Source organism: Rhinopithecus bieti, unplaced genomic scaffold (genome assembly GCF_001698545.2).
Source record: "Rhinopithecus bieti isolate Rb0 unplaced genomic scaffold, ASM169854v2 scaffold_24390, whole genome shotgun sequence".
NCBI classification, from domain to species: domain Eukaryota; kingdom Metazoa; phylum Chordata; class Mammalia; order Primates; family Cercopithecidae; genus Rhinopithecus; species Rhinopithecus bieti.
This window is the reverse complement of record NW_016811706.1, coordinates 1,427,670-1,452,425: the sequence shown is the minus strand read 5'-3', so window position 1 is coordinate 1,452,425 and position 24,756 is coordinate 1,427,670. Positions and strand designations below refer to the sequence as shown.

Here is a 24,756-nt window from a genome sequence, read left to right as displayed (position 1 = left end):
AAAAAAAAAACTTTTCTTGCTAATGTAACTTCAAAATTACAGAAAACGTGTAAGACTTGTAGAAAGAATTTCTCTACACCCTTTACCCAAGTTAACTCATTGTTAATTTTGCCACTCTGTTTTTTGCTTTGTCTCTACTATAGTATCTACTTTATCTCAGATAGTTGAGAATAAGTTGCTCATATTATATCTCTTTCCCTTTAAATAAATAAGCTTATATCTCCCAACAACAACTCACCATATAAGTATCAAATTCAGCAAATCTTAGCACTTACACAATGCTGTTATATAATTACCTAGAGTGCATTTCTCAGTTTTGCCAATTGTTTCATAAATGTCTTTTTTTTTTTTTTGAGATGGTGTCTCACTGTCGCTGAGGCTGGAGTACAGTGGCGTCATCTCAACTCACTGCAAGCTCTGCCTCCCGAGTTCAGGCCATTCTCCTGCCTCAGCCTCCAGAGTAGCTGGGACTACAGGTGCCCGCCAGCACGTCTGGCTAATTTTTTGTATTTTTAGTACAGACGGGGGTTTCACTGTGTTAGCCAGGATGGTCTCGATCTCCTGACCTCGTGATCTGCACACCTTGGCCTCCCAAAGTGCTGCGATTACAGGCGTGAGCCACTGCGCCCCGCCTTTTTTTTTTTTTTTTTAAGACAAGGTCTTACTCTGTCTCCCAGGCTTCAGTGCAGTGAGGTGATCATGGTTTACTGCAGCCTTGAGCTCCTGGGCTCAAGTGATTCTCCCACCTCAGACTCCCAAAGTGCTGGAATTATAGGCATGAGCCATCACACCTGGGCAACTTTTTTTTTTTTTTTTAAGAGAGGAGGTCCCAGCCTGGCCAACATGGTGAAACCTAGTCTCTGCTAAAAATGCAAAAATTAGCCAGGCATGGTGGCAGGTGCCTCTAATGCTAGCTACTCAGGAGGATGACTTGGGAGGATTGCTTGAACCTGGGAGATGGAGGTTGCCGTGAGCGAAGATCACGCCATTGCACTCCAACCTGGGTGACAGAGACTCCATCTTAAAAATTAAAAATAAAAGAGATGAGGTCTCGCTATGTTGCCCAGACTGTCCATTAATGTCTTTTGGAGCAAAATTTTTCCTTCCAGGGTCCAGTTAAGGATCAACCATTGCATTTAGTGAGCATGTCTCTTTAGTCTCCTTTAATCTGGAATAGTTCCTTCACCTTCGTTTCATGATACTGCCTTTTTTTTTTTTTTTTTTTTTTTTTTTTTTTTTTTTTTGAGACGGAGTTTTGCTCTTGTTGCCCAGGCTGGAGTGCAGTGGCTCACCGCAATCTCCGCCGTCCAGGTTCAAGCGATTCTCCTGCCTTAGCCTCCCAAGTAGCTAGAATTACAGGCATGCGCCACCCGGCCCAGCTAATTTGGTATTTTTAGTAGAGACGGGGTTTCTCCATGTTGCTCAGGCTGGTCTCGAACTCCCAACCTCAGGTGATCCACCCACCTCTGCCTCCCAAAGTGCTGGGATTAGACGCCTGGCTAGTATTGACATTTTTGTAATAGTATAGGCAAGACATTGTGTAGAATATTCCATAATTTGGATTTTTCTGATGTTTCTCATGATTAGATTGAGTTTAAACATCTTTGGCAGGAATAAGTGACATTATGTCCTCAGTACATCATATCGGGAGGCTCATGATGTCATTTTGTCCCATTACTGGTAATGTGAACTTTGACCACTTAAGGTGTTGGTTTTCTTCACTGTCAAGTTACCATTCTTCTTTTGTAACCAATAATTTCTGGTAAGATTCTTTGGAAAAATGCTAGTATCCTATTCTTTTTTTTTTTTTTTTTTTTTTTTGACAAGGTGTCACTCTGTTGCTCAGGCTTGAGTGCAGTGGCACAATCACAGCTCACTGCAGCCTTGACCTCCCAGACTTAAGCAATTTTCCAACCTCAGCCTCCCAAGTAGCTGGGACTACAGATGCCCACCACCACACACAGCCAATTGTTTTCATTTCTAGTAGAAGGTCTACTAGACCTGGGCTATGTTGCCCAGGCTATTCTCAAATTCCTGCGCTCAAGCGATTCTCCCGCCCCAACCTCCCTAAGTGGTGGAATTACAGGCATGAGCCATTGCACCTAGTCAACTATCCTATTCTTCATCAGATTTTCACCCACTAATTTTAGTATCGATTGATGGTTTTGTGTGAATCTGTTGTTTCTGTAATAATTGCAAAATTGTGATTTTCTAACTCCAATCCATTTTAACTCAAAGTTTACTACAATTTAAAAAAGTTTTTTTTGTAGACACAGGGTCTCACTTGTTGCCCAGGTTGGTCTCGAGCCCCTGGCCTCAAGCAATCCTTCTGCCTGGGCCCCCCAAAGCACATATTACAGGCATGAGCCACCTCACCTAGCCCCCAGCTTTTAAATGACCCACCTTTTTTGAGTTTTTCCAAAACATTCAGCTTCATTTTCCTTTTCTTTTTTTTCTGTTTTTTGTTTGTTTGTTTGTTTTGTTTTTTTGAGACAGAGTCTCGCTCTGTTGCCGAGGCTGCAGTGCAATGGCACAATCTCGGCTCACTGCAACCTCCGCCTCCCGGGTTCAAGCGATTCTCCTGCCTCAGCCTCCCGAGTAGCTGGGATAACAGGTGCCTGCCACCTGTTATCCAAATATTTGAACTGATGGAGAATATGTGTGGAGAAAAAGGGCTGCGGCTTTTATTTATTTTATATTTATTTTTATTTTTTTTAGATGGAATTTCGCTCTTGTTGCCCAGGCTGGAGTGCAATGGCACGATCTCGGCTCAATGCAACCTCCACCTCCCAGGTTCAAGTGATCCTCCTGCCTCAGCCTCCCAAGTAGCTGGGATTACAGACATGTGCCACCATGCCTGGCCCCATCTTTTTATTCTTAATTTACGAAGGAGTATAACCTCTGCCTCCAGGGCTCAAGCAATTTTGTGCCTTAGCCTCCCAAGTAGCTAGGATTACAGGCCTGTGCCCCCACACCAGGCTAATTTTTGTATTTTTAGTAGAGGTGGGGTTTCTGCATGTTGGTCAGACTGGTCTTGAACTCCCGACCTTGTGATCTGCCCGCCTCGGCCTCCCAAGGTGCTGGGATTACAGGCATTAGCCACCGTGCCCGGCCTCAGCTTCATTTTTATAAAAGCCACTGCCGGCCGGGCGTGGTGGCTCAAGCCTGTAATCCCAGCACTTTGGGAGGCCGAGACGGGCGGATCACGAGGTGAGGAGATCAAGACCATCCTGGCTAACACGGTGAAACCCCGTATCTACTAAAAAATACAAAAAAAACTAGCCAGGCGAGGTGGCGGGCGCCTGAAGTCCCAGCTACTTGGGAGGCTGAGGCAGGAGAATGGCGTGAACCCGGGAGGCGGAGCTTGCAGTGAGCTGAGATCCGGCCAAGGCTGCACTCCAGCCTGGGGGACGGTGCGAGACTCCATCTCAAAAAAAAAAAAAAAAAGAATAAAAAGATGTTTCTCAGCGTAATACACACCTCCCACCTCACATCATACACAAAAATAAATTCCCGAGGCTGAGGCAGGCGGATCATTTGAGGTCAGGAGTTCGAGACCAGCCTGACCAACATGGTGAAACCCCGTCTCTACTAAAAATACAAAAAAATTAGCTGGGCTTCGTGGTGCATGCCTACAGCCCAGCTACTTGGGAGGCTGAGGCCGGAGAATCACTTGAACCCAGGAGGCGGATATTGCAGTGAGCCAAGATCGCACCTCCCAGACTGGGTGGCAGAGCAGGACTTTGTCTCAATCAATCAATCTATTTCAGATGAATTAGAGAGTTCAATAAATAAAACTACAGAAATATTAGAAGAAAACATAGAGTATTTGTATATTCTTAGCAGGGTTTTGCAAATCTTTCTTTATTGGACATTAAGCCCAGAAGCCTAAAAGAAAATATTGACAATTTTTACTAAAAAATAATTTAATTGTGTATCAAAAGACATCATAAACTTAAAATCAAGAGAGAGACTGAGTGAAAATATTTGTCATATATAGATGGGTGTATATCTACATGCACATATACACACATATATAAACGCATACATACTTCCATGTTCATATGTATAAATCATGTATGCAATAATATTGAAAATATATGAAAAGCTTCTAAGTAAAGCACCAAGCCAGACTCCCCCTCTAATCCAACATCAAATATTTATTTATTGGGAATTGATTGTGCCAGCCACTGTGTAAGACACTAGAAATATAACAGTGATTAACACAGACAATAAAACTAGTAAATAAATAAACAAGATACAAATTGTGCCGAGTGCTGGGGAGAAAATAAAGGGGCAATGCAATAGAACCGAAGTCCTAAAGTGCTGGCCTGGATGCCAGATGTAGCCTGATGCCATGCTCAGTTTGCAGAGTGCTTTTTAAAAACAAATGTAGACCAACATCTAAAAATCCAGAGATTTCATGTAAAACCAACATTTCTGACTTCTCTTTAAAAATTAGATTTGGGGGCCGGGCACAATGGCTTACACCTGTAATCCAAGCACTTTGGGAGGCCAAGGCGGGTGGATCATCTGAGGTCAGGAGTTTAAGACCAGCCTGGCCAACATGGTGAAACCTGTCTCTACTAAAACACAAAATTAGCTGGGCATGGTGGCACATGCCTGTAATCCCAGCTACTCGGGAGACTGAGGCAGGAGAATCACTTGAACCCGGGAGGCAGAGGTTGCAGTGAGCCAACATTGTGTCCCTGCACTTCAGCCTGGGCAACAAAGTGAGACTCCGTCTCAAAAAAAAAAAAAATTAGATTTGGCCACACTGGCCCTAAACTGTGGCTGTAAATGACAACAAACAGGTAGAATAAAGTAGCAGCTTCCCCCTGCAGATGGTACGGGTTTCTTACCCAGCTTGCTTTACTCATAAGCATTATCTGCCTGGCCCTTATGGACAACTGAATTTGAAGATGCCGTAATGAAGAGTAACTTGGAGAGGCACACTTTATTTTATTTTGTTTTTTTAACTTTTACTTTATTTCATTTTTTTGAGAGGCAGCGTCTCCTTTTGTTGCCCAGGCTGGTCTTAAACTGGGCTCAAGTGATCCTCCTGCCTCAGCCTCCCGAAATGCTGAGATTACAGGCATGAGCCACCATGCCCAACAAGAGACCCTCTTTAGACAGATAATTCAATGAAGTAATGTTTGAGCAACAGCCTGAAGAATGAGAAGCTTGTCATGTATAGAGCTAAGCCTAGGGCTTCATCTTCATAAAAACAGATTGAAAATCGAGAAAAAATTCAAAGCCAAAACTGTAGTAGGGTACCTTCACCTCCCACTTTGATCAGATTGCTTTCATTGCATCCCAGCCCTGAAATTCATCTCCCAGTTCTGACAGCCTTTTTAATAGTGCAAACCCTAACATAGCTATGCACTGTGCCCATCATCCATGACCTCATAACAAAAGGAACCATAGAATAGTATTTCTGATGCCACAATCCCTTTTCACAAAGACATTCAGGCAACTTGGCTACCCTCCGCCAAGTTTGGCTTCAACCATATCATCCAATCTTCCACCTGAAAATTGCATTCAATAGTAATTTTCTTCTATTTAGTACTTTCTTGAAGCCACTTGAATTGCCCCAGAGTTGAAGTCTGTGCCCACATGGCCAAGCTGTGAGACACATAGGCTGACCTCTAGGAGTTCATTATAAGGCCATGAAAAGTGTGCTTCAGAGAAACCTGTCGAGACAAAGGTGACTTTATTTAGCTTTTATCTAGGATGTTTAGTCTTCCTAGAGTGATGAGTACCATAACCACAGATGTCAAGTGGGAACTCAGGGCAGCCTGACAATCCTATCATATTCCCCCAGTCACTCTCCCAATCCTCAAGTCAACTATTTCACATCCCCTCCTTGGAGATCTAAAGCCCCTCTCCCATCCTCACTCTGAGCTAACTTCCTTGCTCCTTATTTCACTAAGAAAATTAGAAGGAATCAAAGACTTTCCATCATCACATCTAACATTCCACTCCATTCCCTCTGGTTCAATGAATGAACTGATTCCATTTGTGTACTGGAGCCCATCCCTTCTCAGCTACTATAGGATTTTGCTCCTAAAACTATCACCTTCTCCCTCAGGATTCTCCTTCTTCCCAGATCATTTCCGTCAGTATACAAATATGCTATCATCTCTTCCATCTGGCAGGGGAAGGGCAAGGGAAGAAACCTCCCTTGGCCACGTGGTCTCCTCGAGCTATTGCCCTCATTTCTTTTTCAACCCTCCTCTCCCCACTACCATCTGGATTATATCAAAATTCCTGGAAAGAGAAGTTTACACTCGCAGTCTAGGGGAAAAAAAAAAAAAGGCATGCCAATTGCCCTTGCTTTAAATCCATGATCACCAAACTCAGTGGGTCTTGTTGTGGTGATTATTGCTGCCCAGAAGTCAAGCTACATTTCCTTGTTCCATTCACTCTCCTCATCTCCTGGAGGCCTTTTCCTACCTTCTCCTGTTTCTTCAAACCTCCAACACCTTCTCCCCCCATCCTCATTCTCATATAATGAGTTGCCTTCCATTTCAAAGAGAAAACAGAAGCAATTGGTAGATAATTTCCATAAGCTATCACAAACCACATCTATCCATCTACCTGCATCTGTGCCCATATATCTCCTATTATCATGAATGAATGGCCCACACACCTATTAAGACAAACCCCCTCCACTTTTGACCAGATCCCATTTCTTTTTGCCTTCTCCAAAACACCACTCCAATAATTCTTCTCACTCTTTTTTTTTTTTTTTTTCTTTTTTTTTTTTGAGACGGAGTCTCCGCTCTGTCGCCCGGCTGGACTGCAGTGCCGATCCTCAGCTCACATGCCAAGCTCCTGCCTCCCCGTTTACCCATTCTCACCCTGGGCCTCAGGCCTCCCCGAGTAGCGGACCAGCAGTGCCAGCACCCTCGCCCGCTAGGCTTTTTGTATTTTTTTAATAGAGACGGGGTTTCAGCGGCGTGTTAGCCAGAATAGTCTCGAACTCCTGACTCGTCTGTGATCCGGCCCGTCTCGGCCTCCCAAAGTGCTGGGATTCAGCAGCTTGAGCCACCGCGCCCAGCCTCAGTCACTCTTTGTATAATTTGTCCTCTATAATTTCCTCTTCTGGGGCTGAGACCAGTGGCTCAAACACCTGTAATCCCAGAACTTTGGGAAGGCGCCTGAGGGCAGGTGATCACTTGAGCCAGGAGTTCAAGACCAACCTGACAACCATGGTGAAAACCCATCCTCTAACTAAAAATACAAAAAATTGGCCCGGGCCAGCGGTGGCTCAAGGCCTGTAATACACACACTATATAGGAGGCCGAGAGCGGGCGGATCAGCAGAGTCGAGGAGATCAACGACCCATCCCTGGCTAACAATAAGGTGAAACCCGCGTTCTACTCAAAAAAACATAGCAAAAACTAAGCCTTGGGCGAGTGGCGGGCGGCCTGTAGTCCCCAGCTACTTGGGAGGCTGAGGCAGGAGAATTCGTGAACCGCGGTGAGGCGAGCTTGCAGTGAGCCGAGATTGCGCCACTGGCCACTCGCAGTCTGGGCGAGAAAAAAAAAGAAAAAAAAAAAAAAACAAGTCTGGGCGACAGAGCAAGACTCCGCCTCAAAAAAAAAAAAACAAAAACAAAAATTAGCCAGGCGTGGTGGTGCACACCTGTAGTGCCAGCTACTTGGGAGTCTGAGGCAGAAGAATCACTTGAACCTGGGAGGCAGAGGCTGCAGTGGACCGAGATCGTGCCACTGCACTCCAGTCTGGGCGACAGAGCAAGACTCAGTCCCCCCCCGCCAAAAAAATATATTTCTTCTTCCATCTTAAAACCCCACATTTCCTATTTCCCTGCTCCCAGTAGAGCAAAATTCCTCATAAGAGTTGTCTGTTTGGGCCAGGCACGGTGGCTCATGCCTGTAATCCCAACACTTTGGGAGGCCAAGGCAGGCAGATCACCTGAGGTCAGAAGTTCAAGACCAATCTGACCAAAATGGGAAACTCTGTCTCTACTAAAAATACAAAATTAGCCAGGCATGGTGGCACATGCCTGTAATCCCAGCTACTCAGGGGGCTGAGGCAGGAGAATCGCTTGAACCCAGGAGGCAGAGGTTTTGGTGAGCCAAGATTGTGCCATTGCACTGCAGCCTGGGCAACAAGAGCGAAACTCGGTTCAAAAAAAAAAAAAAAAAAAAAAAAAAGTTGCCTGTTTTTTCTATCTCTGGTTCTTCTTCTTAATTCTTTTTTTTCCTTTTTTAAATTTTTGCAACAGAGTCTTGCTCTGTTGCAGCCTGGAGCGTAGTGGCGTGATCTTGGCTCACTGCAAGCTCCGCCTCCCAGGTTCACGCCATTCTCCTGCCTCAGCCTCCTGAGTAGCTGGGACTACAGGCGCCCGCCACCATGCCTGGCTAACTTTTGTATTTTAGTAAAGAAGGGGTTTCACCATGTTAGCCAGGATGGTCTCGATCTCCTGACCTCGTGATCCACCCGCCTTGGCCTCCCAAAGTGCTGGGATTACAGGCGTGAGCCATTGCACCCGGCCTGTCTCTGGTTCTTCTGCCATTCTCTCTTGAGCCCACACCAACCCAGGCTCTTGCCATCACCACACCATTAAAACTGCTCCAGGCTGGAGTGCAGTGGCCGGATCTCAGCTCACTGCAAGCTCCGCCTCCCGGGTTTACGCCATTCTCCTGCCTCAGCCTCCGGAGTAGCTGGGACTACAGGCGCCTGCCACCTCGCCCGGCTAGTTTTTTTTGTAGTTTTAGTAGAGACAGGGTTTCACCGTGTTAGCCAGGATGGTCTCGATCTCCTGACCTCGTGATCCGCCCGTCTCGGCCTCCCAAAGTGCTGGGATTACAGGCTTGAGCCACTGCACCCGGCCCATGCCTCATATTTTCTATTACCTCAGAACTGGTTTGGGAAATTCACGTGGGGCAGGGAGATTATGGGTAAAATACAGCATTCTCTTCATCTCCTAGCAAGCCCACATCTACCTTGCTTACCCTGGTCTTTCTCATCCCAAATTCTATGTCCATCAATTCAGGGAACCCACAGTTCCTGAATCTCTACTCACCCTTTTCCACAAGCTAAACAATCTTGAAAGACTCTCATTTGTCTCCAGAATGGTTCCTGGTCCCAGTTTCTTTCTGGTTGATTTCACCTTGTTAATACATTCACTCAAACTGCTTGACACCTTTCTGTCCATCTGGTTTTAGCACTTCAACCACTCCGTGGTTCGAATCAGCCACATTCCTTGCCTGGTCCCTTAGCTAGGCCTTTAACAGCAACTATAAAAATGAACCTATTAATATTCACACTTTTCATTCTTAACACTCCTACTATCATGATATTTTTAAGTCATTCACAATTCTTCCTTGAAGAACGATAGGCTTTTTTTTCCCTCCTAGTAGGTGTGAGTGTATTAACATTCAACTCAAAAGGGCCCACTCAAGCTTTCCTTATTATAGTCATAATGAAAACTCAGAGGTGAGTCAACACGTGTAATCAAACATTCTGCCAGTTCCTGCCTCCTTCCTACGTTTTCCTCCTGATAAAGAATCAAAATAGAAAGACCAAAGAGGAAAATGGGTGTGGGGAACATACTTTGGTCTATCCTTGACTTCAGAAACTCAGTTTAAGCCAGGTGCAGTGGCTCATACCTGTAATCCCAGCACTTTGGGAGGCTGAGGCAAAAGGATCGCTTGAGCCCAGGGGTTTGAGACCAGCCTGGGCAACACACTGGGACCTTGTCTCTACCAAAAATTAGCCAGGTGTGTTGGCACATGCCTGTAGTCCCAGGTAGTTGGGAGGCTGAGGTGGGAGGATCACTTGAACCCAGGAGGTTGAGGCTGCAGTGAGCCATGATTGCACCAGTGCATTCCAGCCTAGTGACAGAGTGAGGCTGACTCAAAAACAAAAAGAAACTCAGTTTATCAAGGATCCAAAGATGTTCAAATTCAGGAGGCTAACTCACACTAAGCAAATTCACAGTGCCTCAGTTTCCTCACCTATAAATGGAGACGATAATGTCTGCCTTATAGACTTAGTGTGGAGAGGCCGGGTGCAGTGACTCATACCTGTAATCCTAACACTTTGGGAGGCCGAGACAGGCAGATCACCTGGGGTCAGGAGTTCAAGACTAGCCTGGCCAACATGGTGAAACCTCATTCCTACTAAAAATACAAAAATTAGCTGCATGTGTTAGTGGGTGCCTGTAATCCCAGCTACTTGGGAGGCCAAGGCACGAGAATCTCTTGAACCTGGGAGGTGGAGGTTGCAGTGAGCTGCACTCTAGCCTGAGGCAACAGACTCTGCCTCAAAAAAAGAAAGATTTATTATGGACATTAAATAAAATAATGTATCTAATGTACTTAAGAACTAGCACATAAAACTTTACAATAGATAATGGAGGAAAAGTTATAAATCATATGTAAGTTTACTGTTTACATATAGAACATACACCTTTCCTGTGACTACAATATCTTTGTCCACTACTCAAGACATACTTGCCAGGATAGGATACCTGGAAAACAGTATTTTTAACCATAAGATTCCTTGTACAAAAGACGCTGGCTGGCTTCAAAGGATATTTCATCTAGGCCCTGAAAGAGGCTGGTCAACTCACTGCCCACAGGATAGCACCCCTGACCAGTGACCAGAACTCTTATGTCTACCAGTTGGGAGATTCATGTTCCCTCCCAGGCTCACTCTTCCTCATTCTAATACTGGTTGCTCCTGCAGATTCAGCCCAGCTTCCAGGGTTTGTTCACCTTTTACTCTGGGCTCTTGGGTGCTCAAGGTTTCCCTTTCGTCCTGCCCAGGGAAGCACAATCCTGTATCAGTCCTTTCCTTTGCTGAATCTCTCTCAACACCAGCTTTGAACCCTGCTCTCCTATTTATTCTTTTTTTTTTTTTTGGGACAGAGTTTTGCTATTGTTGCCCAGACTGGAGTGCAGTGGGGCGATCTCGGCTCACTGCAACCTCTGCCTCCCGGGTTCAAGCGATTCTCCTGCCTCAGCCTCCTGACTAGCTGGGATTACAGGCACATGTGACCACACCCAGCTAATTTTTTATATTTTAGTAGAGACAAGGTTTCATCATGTTGGCCAGGCTAGTCTCGAACTACCAACCTCAGGTGATCCACCTGCCTTGGCCTCTCAAAGTGCAGGAATTACAGGCGTGAGCCGCTGTGCCCAGCCATCCTATTTATTCTTAGCTTCATACCTGACCCTCCTCTTAGTCCAGGAGGGCCTTGTTCTTTTTTCTAGAAAAATTCCCTCTAATCTGGCCCTTCTTTGAGACAACTCCCTTGCCTTGTTATATGAAAATCTTGTGTCAGCCTAGCTCTCACCATAACACAAGTCCAGGCACCCAGAACACTGTTCATTGACCGGAGTCACAGAAAAAATCTCTGCGAGATTTGGGTAGTAGGGAAAGATTATTCTTTCCCTGTTCTTGTCTTGAGACAATTGAGACAAATGACCTCTCCTTGCCAGACTCTCCAATGACTGCCCTCTAGCCACAGACACACTGACCTTCAAGCTGTGCACATCCAAAGGGCCTCACTCCAGCTTACTCCACTGCTGCCCTTATCATTCCCCTTCCCTGAGGAATTCACTAATGAGTCCTCAGAGTTGCTTTCATTTCCAATTCCAAATGAATTTCTTTAAAGAAAGGCTCAACCTCGAGTCTTTGGTAAAAGCTGAACTCGTCTTACTTACGTTCTCATTTCCTGGATTCTGTTAGAGGAAGCCTGGCTGGAATGTCCTCTGCTCAATCTCCTAGTCTCCCTGCCTCTTGGGTGAACCACCTGTTAGGAGACAGCTGGAGATCCCATTCTTAGACTCCACAGCAGAGGGCACTGTTGTTCTGGCTTTTCTTTTCTTCTCTCTCTCTTTTTTTTTTTTTGGAGACAGTCTCACTCTGTCACCCAGGGTGGAGTGCAGTGGCGCAATCTCAGCTCACTGCAACCTCTGCCCCCCAGGTTCAAGCGACTCTCCTGCCTCAGCCTCCAGAGTAGCTGGAACTACAGGTGTGTGCTACGCCTGGCCAATTTTTGTATTTTTAGTAGAGACAGAGTTTTGCCATGTTGGCCAGACTGGTCTCTTTTTTTTTTTTTTTCAGACTGGTCTCGAACTCCTGACCTCAAGTGATCCACCTGCCTCAGCCTCCCAAAGTGCTGGGATTAGAGGCATGAGCCACTGTCCCCGGCCCATTCTGGCTTTTCAAACAGTAGTATAAGTGGCACAATTCAGCCAAGAATGAATTGGCCAGAGCCTCTGAGCCCCTCTGCCTTTCCAAATGGATAAACCTTCTGAAGTTAGAGAAATGTACCTTGGGGCACAGTGTGATGGCTCATGCCTGTAATCTAAGCAATTTGTGAGGCCAAGGTGGGAAGATTATTTGAGCCTAGGAGTTGTAGACTGGCTTTGGCAACATAGCAAGACCCCTTCTTTACAAAAAATAAATTTGTTTTTAATTAGCCAGGCATGGTGGCACATGCCTGTAGTCTCAACTACTCAGGAGGCTGAGGCAGGAGGATCACCTGAGCCCAGGAGTTCCAGGCTGCAGTGAGCTATGATTGTGTCACTGAACTCTAGCCTGGGCAACAGAGCGAGATCCTGTCTCAATAAAAACACAACTCCATCCCCTATCCACATGAAACTAGAAAGGGAAGGTACTCGTATTCATAGCTACACTCTAAGCTTAAGGAGTGGGCCCACCTCTAAGCTGGGTGAGTGTGTCTGTATCGCAGCAGACAGGCCACTTTTTCCACAAGGGTTTAGCCTTTCCGCACTGGTCTTCCCCACTGGGACTGATCTAATCCACTGGTAGTTACCCACCAAGTTCCAGGCCTCTGCTCCCCCATTCTGGCCATAGGAAATGATATTACACATTTTAGTAGAGCTGAGGGAGGCAGGGTTCTGCCTGTGGATCAAGGAAATGATACCATGTCACCCACCTAACTCAAGGCTGCTCCAGGTGAGCAGACACCCTTGACAGGACCCCCACTGAGCTGTACACAGGGGAGCCTATCAAAGGCTGGTTCGAACAGTCTGTGTTTCCCCTTAGTCCTTTGTCTTTCCTGGGAAGCCTGATGATATTGCAATGGTGGTTAAGAACATGAGCTCTGGAAGTCAAACTACTTGGGTTAAATTCATGTCCCTACCATATGCTAGTTACGTAACTTGGGAAAATTACTAAACTTTTCTGACCTTGTTTCCTCTTTGGGAAATAATAATGGCACCTACATTATAGAGTTGTGCCAAGCACATTCACTAGCTATTTTTATTGTTATTATCTCTAGAAAATTCCGTGTACTCCACTTTACATCAGCAATCTGCAACCAGCGCTAAGTCCTGCTATCGTCTCATGCCCCATCTACTTCCCATGTTCAGAATTCTGAACAAGTGCACCACTTCAAGGAAGATATTTTTGGACATGGAGCCAAAGGAACTGCTTCCACATGGAAAACATGCCTTGAGGATTGGTCTGCTTTCCTGGGCTCATGCTTCTGTCCACTTCGTCCCAAAGCACTGACAATTTATTTGTATCAGGGAAGATGATAAGTGCAAATTAGCCTTCCAAACACATTTCAGCCCATTTCAGTACATCTTAATGTTCCATCCACCTTTAAGAGACTAATGCCTAACATTTGATTTGACCTCCTAGACAGGAGTTATGAGTCATTTTTTCTGTTTGTTTTTTTTGTTTTGTTTTTTGTTTTTTGAGACACGGTCTTGCTCTGTCACCCAGGCTGGAGTGCAGTGGCACAATCATAGCCCACTGCACCCTCAACCTCCTAAACTTCAACGATCTTCCCACCTCAGCCTCCTGAGTAGCTAGGACCACAGGCTCATCCCACCACAACTCAGTCTCCCAAAGTGCTGGGATTATAGGCATTAGCCACCATGCCTGGCTGCAAATACCCTAATCTAGAAGGTCGATTTCTGGGAGGCCCAAAGGTAGACTCATTCTAAAAATTGTTCAACCTGAAAACATTGTGGCCAATCAGCCCCAGTTGCAACAAACAGAGGCAATGGGCAAAGTAGTGAATAACTAAGATTGTGTGACCACCCCGAGTCACAGGGAAGCTTGTAATACTGAGAAATCTGCACCATTAATTTGGAGGGATGGAAGATCCACTCAAGTACTTTTATATCACCCTAGATGTCCTTCATAGTCTATTCAAAGCATTAAAGGTGGTTTTATGGCAACCTCCAATTTGTGGCCCAGTTCTAAAAGCTATTTAGGGTACTTCATATCTACCTACCAGCAAAGACCATGCAGAGCATGGCGTTAACTGGATGGAGGAAGGACCATTCGGTAGGTGATATTCTGTTGTATCACCTACCGACAGAATAATTGATTCATCTACCTTACCACATTGGAGTTTGGTTATAAAGAGCTCATTGCATCCCTCTACCCAGAACATGCCCCTTCCCAGTAGCTGTGGCATGATTCTTTCCAAGCCCTGCCCCCTTCACCCCAGGTACCTTCCAAACCTTGACAGCTTGGGAAAGTTATGGGTTACCAAGAATATCTATCTCCCAGCTTGCCAAAAATGGATGCAGGTATATGCCAATTGGTGCTTGATTCCAAAGGAAGGCATCCAGGTGAGTAATACTGTCCAGCACACCTCCAAGCACACACTGACCATTCATATGGGAAGCCGGGACCCTGCTGCTTGGACACGTTGAGATGATAGAGAACATCATCTGCCTGTACGCTTGGCAATCAGCCTGAGGCCTCAGGAACAGACAGAGTTCCTAACTGTCACCTGAGCTCAGACCAATAATTATTCTCAGTCTAGCTCCCACTGGCCACTAGGAATATGCTTGTTCTTTCTCCTCAGTCTATTTCTATTTGTCCAAGGACATCCTGCCACCCCTACCTTGCCCAAATTCAAATACCAAGCTCAATAATATTGCTTCCAGGAAATGACCTCATTGCTATAACCTGTAATGAAGTACAAATCAGCCCTGTGGTTCAGTCCAGGCTTCCAGAACTCTATATGCTAACCAAGGCTTCAATACTGTTGCTTCTCCAAGTCCTCAACTGTACAGGGAGGGGATTCAAACTGTTCCCCACTCTAGTGGTACCATTATTTCAGATAGCGAATGTTAAAGGAGATTTAATTGGAGGGCAAACGAGAGAGATGAGGGACAGAGATGATGAATGAGTGAGGCTGAGCCAGGAAGAAAAGAAAAAAGCAGGAGCTGGGGAGGAACTCCAGAACAGAAGGGGCATCACCACCCTCCACCAGAGATTAGTCAGCAATCCTCGACAATTTCCAAAGAGAATGGTAAACTGATCCAGTTCCTGACAGGCATCCATAATCACAAAACATAAAAATTTGAGAAATGGGATAACTTCTGCTCCAGGAATACAGAATGGAGTCACTGAAAATGTCAGATGCAGAGGTGGATTTTTTTCTTTTCCTTTTTTTTGGAGATGGAGTTTCACTCTTGTCTCCCAGGCTGGAGTGTAGTGGCATCATCTTGGCTCACTGGAACCTCCACCTCCCGGATTCAAGCGATTCTCTTCCCTTAGCCACCAGGGTAGCTGGGACTACAGGCGTACACCACTACTCCCAGCTAATTTTTGTATTTTTCATAGAGGCGGGGTTTCACCATGTTGCCCAGGCTGGTCTCAAACTCCTGATCTCAGGTGATCCACCCGCTTTGGCCTCCCAAAGAGCTGAGATTACAGGCATGAGCCACTGTGCCCAGCCAAGAGCTGGATTTTACTCTGCATTTGAGACTGGCTGGAGGAGATAGGGAAAGGGGCCTAGTGCCTTTTTGGCTTGCGTGACAGAATGGATGGAACAGCCAAGAGAGAGAAATCTTGAAGCCACCCTAAACAGCTCTCCTTCTCTCACTCCCTCACCAAGTCTTGCTCTTCTGCATCTTAAATTTTTCTCAAACTCATCCTCCCTTGTACAGGAGTCTGAGATGCAAGCCAAATCTAGCCTATTTAAGCAGAATATGAATGGATTTTTAAAAATTTTGGCTGGGTACAGCGGTTCACGCCTGTAATCCCAGCACTTTGGGAGGTGGAGGCAGATGGATCATGAGGTCAGGAGTTCGAGACCAGCCTGGCCAATATGGTGAACTCCCGTCTCTACTAAAAATACAAAAATTAGCCAGGTGTGGTGGCAAGCGCCTGTAGTCCCAGTTACTTGGGAGGCTGAGGCAGGAGAAGTGATTGAACCCAGGAGGCAGAGGTTGCAGTGAGCCAAGATCGGGCCACTGCACTCCAGCCTGGGTGACAGAGTGAGACTCCGTCTAAAAAAAAGAAAAACTATATGTATGTGGGGCTGGATGCAGTGGCTCATACCTGTAGTCCCAGAACTTTGGGACGCTAAGGAGGGAAGATCTCTTGAGCCCAGGAGTTCATGGCTTCAATGAGCTATGATTACACCACTGTACTCCAGCCTGCACGGCAGAGGGAGACCCTCTTAAAATACATAAATAAGTAAAAAGAGAAAGAAAATAAGAAAATATTGGGAAGCACATAAAAGCTGCAGTAGGAATGGAAAACTACATATGGTGGACGGTAATCAGAAACAATGCTCAGAATCATGCTATAGGCCTGGTCTGGCACAGACACCACTGCATTCAATGCTGTGGTGGGCACTACTAGCACCAAGGATGCTGGGTCCTGAATACTGCTGCTGGAAACAGGATGCAGCTTCGTTGCTGTCACCTCCTGTCACTAGCAGATAACTTTATATGGCCACTGCTTCCTTGCAACCTTTGATTCAAAATCTGAAGCAGATGTGTTTGATTGGCCTAGCCAAAATTCTTTGTCCATATCCTTGCTGAAAGAGAGGTTGAGTAAGGAAGAACTCGTCTATTCAGCCTCTATTGTGAGATATAGGTTTTGCTTCATAGGAGTGATTCCCAAACATAACGAAAGCTAGGTAGCCACTACACTGCACTACCTTACCAGCCCCATCTCCTGTCCTTCTCCTCTTTACCCAGCACTCCAGGCTCCAAACCAAATAGCCCTCTGATGTCTCTCTAATGCTTCTAAACACTTGCCATTCTGCTGTCTGAAATGCACTTCCTGATTCTACTGTAACCCACCTCCTTCTTTTCCTCCAAGACTTAGCTCAAACATAACTTCCACTATTAGACCATTTGAAGTTCTGCAAATATGCCAATCCCAGGAGAGGAATGTCTACCCAGATAAGGGCCTTTTTCACTTGCACTAACCGTAAGCATGTGTCCAATATCCTGATTCCAGAAGTTGGCCACTTAAAACCCAGGAGGCAGGCAGGAGCAAGAGAGTGGTAAGGGAGGTCTTGTGATCACTGCATTCTCCCTCCCTCCCCTCTGTCACAGCCATGGTGATTGGATTCCTGAGAACTGGATGTGAATGGCTAGGAGAGATGCCTGCCATGCACCTGGTTAGCATGGAGACCAGGGAATCAGAGAATCAAATAGTCATTTGCCAAGTACTCAGAACAAGTCTACTCTCATTTCAGACCAGAAGGAATCAGAGCCTACTAGGCTTCCCCCCATTATCTCAAAAGATGGGAATTATTCCGTGCACCAGAATAGCCACACCAGATACCACGAAGCTGTCCGGAAGGTGTTGTTGAAGACATGTAAGTACCTTGGGGTGGGCATCATGCTAGGATAAAAAAAGATATGTCTGAGTTCCTAAAGAATGGCTGGGATGAAGCCGGGTTTGGTGGCTCATGTCGGTAATCCTAGCACTTTGGGAGGCCAAGGCAGGCAGATCACAAGGTCAGGAGTTCAAGACCAGCCTGGCCAACATAGTGAAACCCCATCTAAAATATACACTATATTTTATACACTATATATTTATATATTTACACTATATATATAAAACCCCACTAAAATACAAAAATTAGCCAGGCGTGGTGGTGCATGCCTGTAGTCTCAGCTACTCAAGAGGCTGAGGCAGGAGAATCACTTGAAGCCAGGAGTTGGAGGTTGCAGTGAGCCAAGATCGTGCCACTGCACTCTAGCTTGGGCAACAGAGTGGTGAGACTTCGTCTCAAAAAAGAAAAAAAAAAAAAGAATGGCTAGGATGTGGTTGGGTATGGTTATCTGGCAGGAAAAGAAAAAAAAGAGCCAAGAGGAGAGAGACTGAGAGGAAGAGGGAGAAAGTAGACTTGGTGGGATAAGCATGATAAAATAAATTTTTTTTTTTTTTTGAGACAGAGTCTTGCTCTGTCACCCAGGCTGGAGTGTAGTGGCGCCATCTCAGCTCACTGCAACGTCTGTCTCCCAGGTTCAAGTGATTCTCTTGCCTCAGCCTCCCGAGTAGTTGAGATTACAGATGTCTGCCACCATACCCAGCTAATTTTTGTATTTTTAGTAGTGACGGGGTTTCACCATGTTGTCCAGGTTGGTCTCGAACGCCTGACCTCAGATGATCCACCCACTTGGGCCTCCCAAAGTGCTGGGATTACAGGCGTGAGCCACAATGTCCATTAATAAAATGAAATTTGAATTAGACTTAAAAGCAGAAGATCCATGTTTGAGTCCTAGTTCTGCCTCTTTTTTGATGTCTCACCTTTTCTTTTCTTGGAAACAGGATCTTATTCTGTCACCCAGGCTGGAGTGCAGTGGCACAATCATAGCTCACTGCAGCCTCGAACTCCTGGGCTCAAGTGATCTTCTTGCCTCAGCCTCCTGAGTAGCTGGGACTACAGGCATGCACCACCAAGCTTGGCTAATGTTTTAAAACCATTTTTGTAGAGAGGGAGTCATGCTATGTTGTCCAGGCTGGCATCAAACTCCCAGGCTCCAGTGATCCTCCCACCTTGGCCTCCCACAGTGCTGGGATTACAGGTGTGAGCCACCACACCCGGCCCATTTACCCTTTATTGACCTACTCCTTCATTGGTTTTGCTGTTGTTGTTGTTGTTGTTTTGAGGCAGATTCTCACTGTCGTCCAGGCTGTAGTGCAGTGGTGCAATCTTGGCTCACTGCAACCTCCGCCTCCCTTGTTCAAGTTATTCTTGTGCCTTAGCCTCCTGAGTAGCTGGTACTACAGGAGTGCGCCACCACGCCTGGCTAATTTTTGCATTTTTAGTAGAGACGGGGTTTCACCATGTTGGCCAGGCTGGTCTCAAACTCCTTATCTCAGGTGATCCATCTCCCTTGGCCTCCCAAAGTGCTGGGATTACAGGCGTGAGCCACCACTTCGGGCCCCTCATTGGTTTAAAGGCAGGATGTTGAGGACAGAAAATGCCTGATCTATTATTTTACTAATCTTTCAAAATTGTTGGGAGAAAAAAAGTAAAAATGAAACCATTGTATATTATCATGCATTATCCCTTTAAGGAATAGTAAGCACCAGCTTTGGCATTTTATTGAACCGGGTTTAAACTGCAAATGAATTCTGTGACTTCAGGCAAGTTCCTTTAACCACAATCTCTCTGAACCATCTGGAAATGGGAATAATACTTTTTAGCGCTATTGTGAAGACAGAACATGTACATTTTAAAAAGCATGTAGCCAGCCTGGGCAATATGGTGAAATCCCATCTATAAAACATACAGCCAGGCACGGTGGCTCATGCCTGTAATCCCAGCACTTTAGGAAGACGAAGCGGGCGGATCACTTGAGGTCAGAAGTTCGAGACCAGCCCGTCCAACGTGGCGAAACCCCGTCTCAACTAAAAATACAAAAAAATGTTAGCCAGGCATAGTGGCAGGCACCTGTAATCCTAGATACTTGGTAGGCTGAGGCAGGAGAATCACTTGAACCCAAGAGGCAGAGGTTGCAGTGAGCCGAGATGGCGCAGTTGCACTCCAACCTGGATGACACAGTGAGACTCCGTCTCAAAAAAAAAAAAAAAAATCGTGGGGCATGGTGGTGCTCACCTGTAGTCCCAGCTATTCAGGAGGCTGAGGTGGGAGAATCACTTAAGCCTGGCAGGTCAAGGCTGCCATGAGCTGTGATAGCGCTACTGCACTCCAGCCTGGGTGACAGAGCAAGACCATGTCTCAAAAAAAAAAAAAAAACCAAAACTAAAAAGCATGTAGGACATCAAAGCATGATGTAGGCTGATAAAAAATAAAATAAAATAAACGTCACATAGTATATGATGCCATTTATATAACATTCTTTTTTTTTTTTTAAAGACAGGGTCTCACTCTGTTGCCCAGGCTAAGTACAATGGGGCAATTTATAGCTCACTACAGTCTCAAACTCCTGGGCTCAAGTGATCCTCCCACCTCAACCTCCCGAGTAGCTGAGACTACAGGTGTCTGCCACTATGCCCAGCTTTTTTCTTTTTCTTTTTTTTTAGACACAAGGTCTGGCTATTTTGCCCAGGCTGGTCTTGAACTCCCGGGCACTCCCAAGCACAGCAATCCTCCCGCTTCAGCCCCACAAAGTGCTGGAATTATAGGTGTGAGCCACCACACCAGGCCTTACAACATTCTTATATGACATTCTTATATAACATTCTTATATAACACTCTGTTTTTTTTTGTTTGTTTGTTTTTTGTTTTTTTTTTTTTGAGACGGAGTCTCGCTCTGTCGCCCAGGCTGGAGTGCAATGGCACGATCTCAGCTCACTGCAACCTCCGCCTTCTTGGTTCAAGTGATTCTCCTGTCTCAGTATCCTGAGTAGCTGGAATTACAGGCACCCGCCACCAAGCCCGGCTAATTTTTGTATTTTTAGTAGAGACGGGGGTTTCACAATATTGGTCAGGCTGGTCTTGAACTCCTGACTTCAGGTGATCCACCTGCCTCGGCCTCCCAAAGTGCTGGGATTACAGGCATGAGCCACCACATCTGGCTCTTATAACATTCTTAAAACGACAAGATTACAGAAATGAAGAACAGATCACTGATTTTCAAAGCGGGACAGTGGGAGAGGGTGGCTATAAAATGCCAGCTCCAGGATGGGTGGTGATGGAACTATTCTGTATCAATGTATTCAATATATTAATATCATGTTGTGGTAGTGTACTATAGTTTTGTAAGCTGTAACCATTTTGGGGAAGAGTAAAGGGTACACATGATTTCCCTGTTTTTGTTTTTTTTTTAAATAGAGACAGGGTCTTGCTATGTTGCCCAGGCTGATCTTGAACTCCTGGGCTCAAGTGATTCTCCCAAAGTGCTGGGATTACAGGCATGAGCCATTGCACCTGGTTTCCCTGTACTATTCGTTACAACTGTATGTGAACCTATAATTATAACAAAATTAAAGTTTAAAACCTAAAATACTTTCAGAAATCAAAACAGGCACATGTGGAAAGAGGGGTAATAAGTTATTTTGAACAGCAAAACTTTAATATTTTTCCATTTTAACTTTTTTGAGACAGAATCTTGCTCTGTTGCCCAGGCTGGAATGCAGTGGCACAATGATGGCTCACTGCAGCCTCAACAACCTCCCAGGCTCAAACGATCCTTCCCACCTCAGCCTTCCGAGTAGCTGGTACTACAGGCGTGCACCATCCCACTGGACTAATTTTTGTATTTTTTGTAGAAATGGGGTTTCAACACGTTGCCTGGTCTGGTCTGGAAGTCCTGGGCTCGAGTGATCCATCTGCCTCTTAAAGTGCTGGGATGGCCGGGCGCGGTGGCTCACGCCTGTAATCCCAGCACTTTGGGAGGCCGAGGTGGGCGGATCACGAGGTCAGGAGATGGAGATCATCCTGGCGAACATGGTGAAACCCCGTCTCTACTGAAAATACAAAAAAATTAGCCGGGTGTGGTAGCAGGCGCCTGTAGTCCCAGCTACTCGGGAGGCTGAGGCAGGAGAATGGCGTTAACCCGGGAGGCGGCGGAGCTTGCAGTGAGCGGAGATCGCGCCACTGCACTCCAGCCTGGGCAACAGAGCGAGACTCCGTCTCAAAAAAAATTAAAAAATAAAAAATAAATAAAGTGCTGGGATTACAGGTGAGCCACTACACCTGGCCTCTAATAGCAAAACTTAATAGCTTATTATTAATTAATAGGAAAATAAGCCAAAAAATGTAACATCTACTCAATGAATTATTAGGGATTTTAAAAAAATTATTATAAACACTGTATAGCAATCCAGAATATTAGGCTATAATTCTAAGTTTTAAAAATAAACAAATTTTATACTGGTAGAATTAGACTTATCCAAATAAATAGTAAAAGTACTTTTTTTCTCTCTTTTTTTTTTTTTTTTTGTTTGAGACAGAGTCTTGCTCTGTCACCCTGGCTGGAGTGCAGTGCACGATCTCAGCTCACTGCAACCTCCGTCTCTCAGGTGTAAACAATTCTCCTGCCTCAGCCTCCCAAGTAGCTGGGATTACAGGCACCCACCACGATGCCCTGCTAATTTCTGTATTTTTGGTAGAGATGGGGTTTCACCACGTTGGCCAGGCTGGTCTCAAACTCCTGACCTCAAGTGATCTACCTGCCTCGGCCTCCAAAAGTGCTGGGATTATAGGCATGAGCCACCTCACCCAGCCAAAAGTACTTTTTTTTTTTTTTTTTGAGACAGAGTTTTGCTCTTATTGCCCCAGTTGGAGTGCAATGGCACAATCGTAGCTCACCGCAACCTCTGCCTCCCAGGTTCAAGTGATTCTCCTGCCTCAGCCTCCTGAATAGCTGGGATTACAGGCATGCACCACCACGCACGGCTAATTTTTTTTTAAGTAGAGACGGGGTTTCTCCATGTTGGTCAGGTTGGTCTTGAACTCCCGACCTCAGGTGATCTGCCTGCCTCGGCCTCCCAAAGTGCTCAGATTACAGGTGTGAGCCACTGCACCCAGCCCAAAAGTACTTTTTCAAACAGCATCAGAGTCTGATATTATTACAAAAATTTAAGAATATTTAATACCACATCTAGAACATAATAGGCACTAGATAAATGACATCTATTAACAGCATCTAAACATGAGGTAGTATTAGTTAGGTTTCAGAGAATTACTTGGAGTGAGCAAAGGAAGCCATTTTTTCCAAGAGGAGGGAAGAGAATGAGGATGATTAAGCCAAGAAAAATAATAGATCAGTGGACCCCATCTTACACATTTCCCACATGGGTTGACCACCTGTGTTTCTACCATCTTAGCACTTGGGGAAAGCTCTCTTGGTGATGGGCTTACTAGCAGCAGGAAGAACCAAGACTGATTCATTTGACCATGAAGGATGTGAGATGCTGGAATCCGGAAGTGAAGCAGGGTGTGGTGACCACACTCCCAGGACCTCTCAGCACCTGGTCAGGCTGAGCAGTTGCTGGGCTGGGCTGGACTATTGCTGCCCTGAGGCAGAAAAGTGAGCCGAGAACTTGAAGGAATTAGATAACCTGCCCTTTCCCTCACCCATTCAGTTCCCAATCAGGTCTTCAGAATCCCCTTGACTGATGCTCAGAACTTCAGCTTCTGGCAGTCCCATGATCCAGGAGTGCATCCAGAGGAAACCATGCCATGGATCCGGAGCCCACGCCACTGTCTCATAAAAAGCGCGATGACCAGGTTAGGCTGGGAGGGGCATAAGGGTGGAGAGGTCAAGGGAAGTACTCCTTCCCTTTACTTCAGTCTTAGAGATTATTTCATCTCTGGTCAGTTAGGGAATTAGGAGAGATTTGAGTCTTACCAGAGAAAACTGGCCCCAGAATTTGGGCCGTGATGGCATTAAAAGGAGTTAAATATTTGTCTGTGTCTTTGTGTTCCTCTTTGTGGGTGTGACTTCTGAGCTGGTACAAAACAAGTGTCCATAGTATTCCTGTGGCAGTCCAATGCTGCTTTCATCGCTACCTCTCCACCTCTCAAATCACCATCCATTGGCAGTAGCCCCACTTTTTCATCACTACCCCTACTCATTCTGCCCTGAGGCGGTTTGGGGAGCTATTTATTTATTTATTTATTTATTTATTTATTTATTTACTGATACAGACGGAGTCTAGCTCTCACCCAGGCTGGAGGGCAGTGGCGCGATCTCAGCTCACTGCATCCTCTGCCGCCCAGGTTCAAGCAATTCTCCTGAATCAGCTCCTGAGTAGCTGGGATTATAGGCACCCACCACCGCGACCGGCTGATTTTTGTATTTTTAGTAGAGACGAGGTTTTACCATCTCGGCCAGGCTGGTCTTGAACTCCTAACCTTGTGATCCACCTGCCAGGGCCTCCCAAAGTGGTGTGAGCCACCGCGCCCAGCCTCTTAGGAGCTATTTTTAAGGATCTCCTGCTCTCCAGCCTGGCCTGGCTGAATCTCTCTCTGAATCTCTTCTTTCCAGGTTTATGGATCACTCTATTCTCAATGACAGAACCTTCAGTCTGTATTAAGAAGATATGGCTGCAGAAAGACAAGATGAATTGTGGCAAGAGTACAAAGAGGGGGGAAAGAAGGAGGTTTCCCAGTTCTGATGGCTGACTAATGGGAGGAGGAGATGGAGAAAGCAGAGTACACAGATTGGACTAAAAGTTGCTTGTGTGCACGGCGGGAGCTGTGGGGTCAGGGTGGGAGTGATTCCAGTGTCCAGGTTGTTGTGAGAGCTGGTGTGTGGGAGATTCCTGAATGAGCCAGACCTTGGAGTGAGAAGTCTGTGAGGGGCCAAGGCACTGGAAAGAACCACAGGCCTCATGCATGGCAGGGGCCACACACAAATCTGGGAAGGCACATACTGGAGCTCATGAAGCTGAAAGGCCTTGAGTAGTCACACTCTCTGAAGATACTGCAGCTTCTCCTTAGCAGGGAGAAAGCCAGAGGAAGTCCTCTGACCACAGACGAGAGGCCCACAGACCCCTGGGGCAGGAGGTTGCCCCCTACACCAGGCTTTGTCACTTGTGACCCACCCAGGGCCC

At 45.9% G+C, this 24,756-nt stretch overlaps 1 protein-coding gene across 1 annotated transcript in view; it reads left to right on the top strand.

The window, feature by feature from the left end:
* SPMIP11 (sperm microtubule inner protein 11) overlaps positions 1–24,375 on the top strand; it is a 31,743-nt gene extending 7,368 nt beyond the window's left edge. Inside the window, exons 2-4 of the mRNA XM_017894774.1 lie at positions 17,474–17,596; positions 23,284–23,428; positions 24,189–24,375. Of these exons, the coding sequence (XP_017750263.1) occupies positions 17,474–17,596; positions 23,284–23,428; positions 24,189–24,237 (317 nt within the window). The 3' untranslated portion in view covers positions 24,238–24,375. The remainder of the gene's footprint in view (positions 1–17,473; positions 17,597–23,283; positions 23,429–24,188) is intronic.
* Positions 24,376–24,756: the final 381 nt, after the last annotated feature.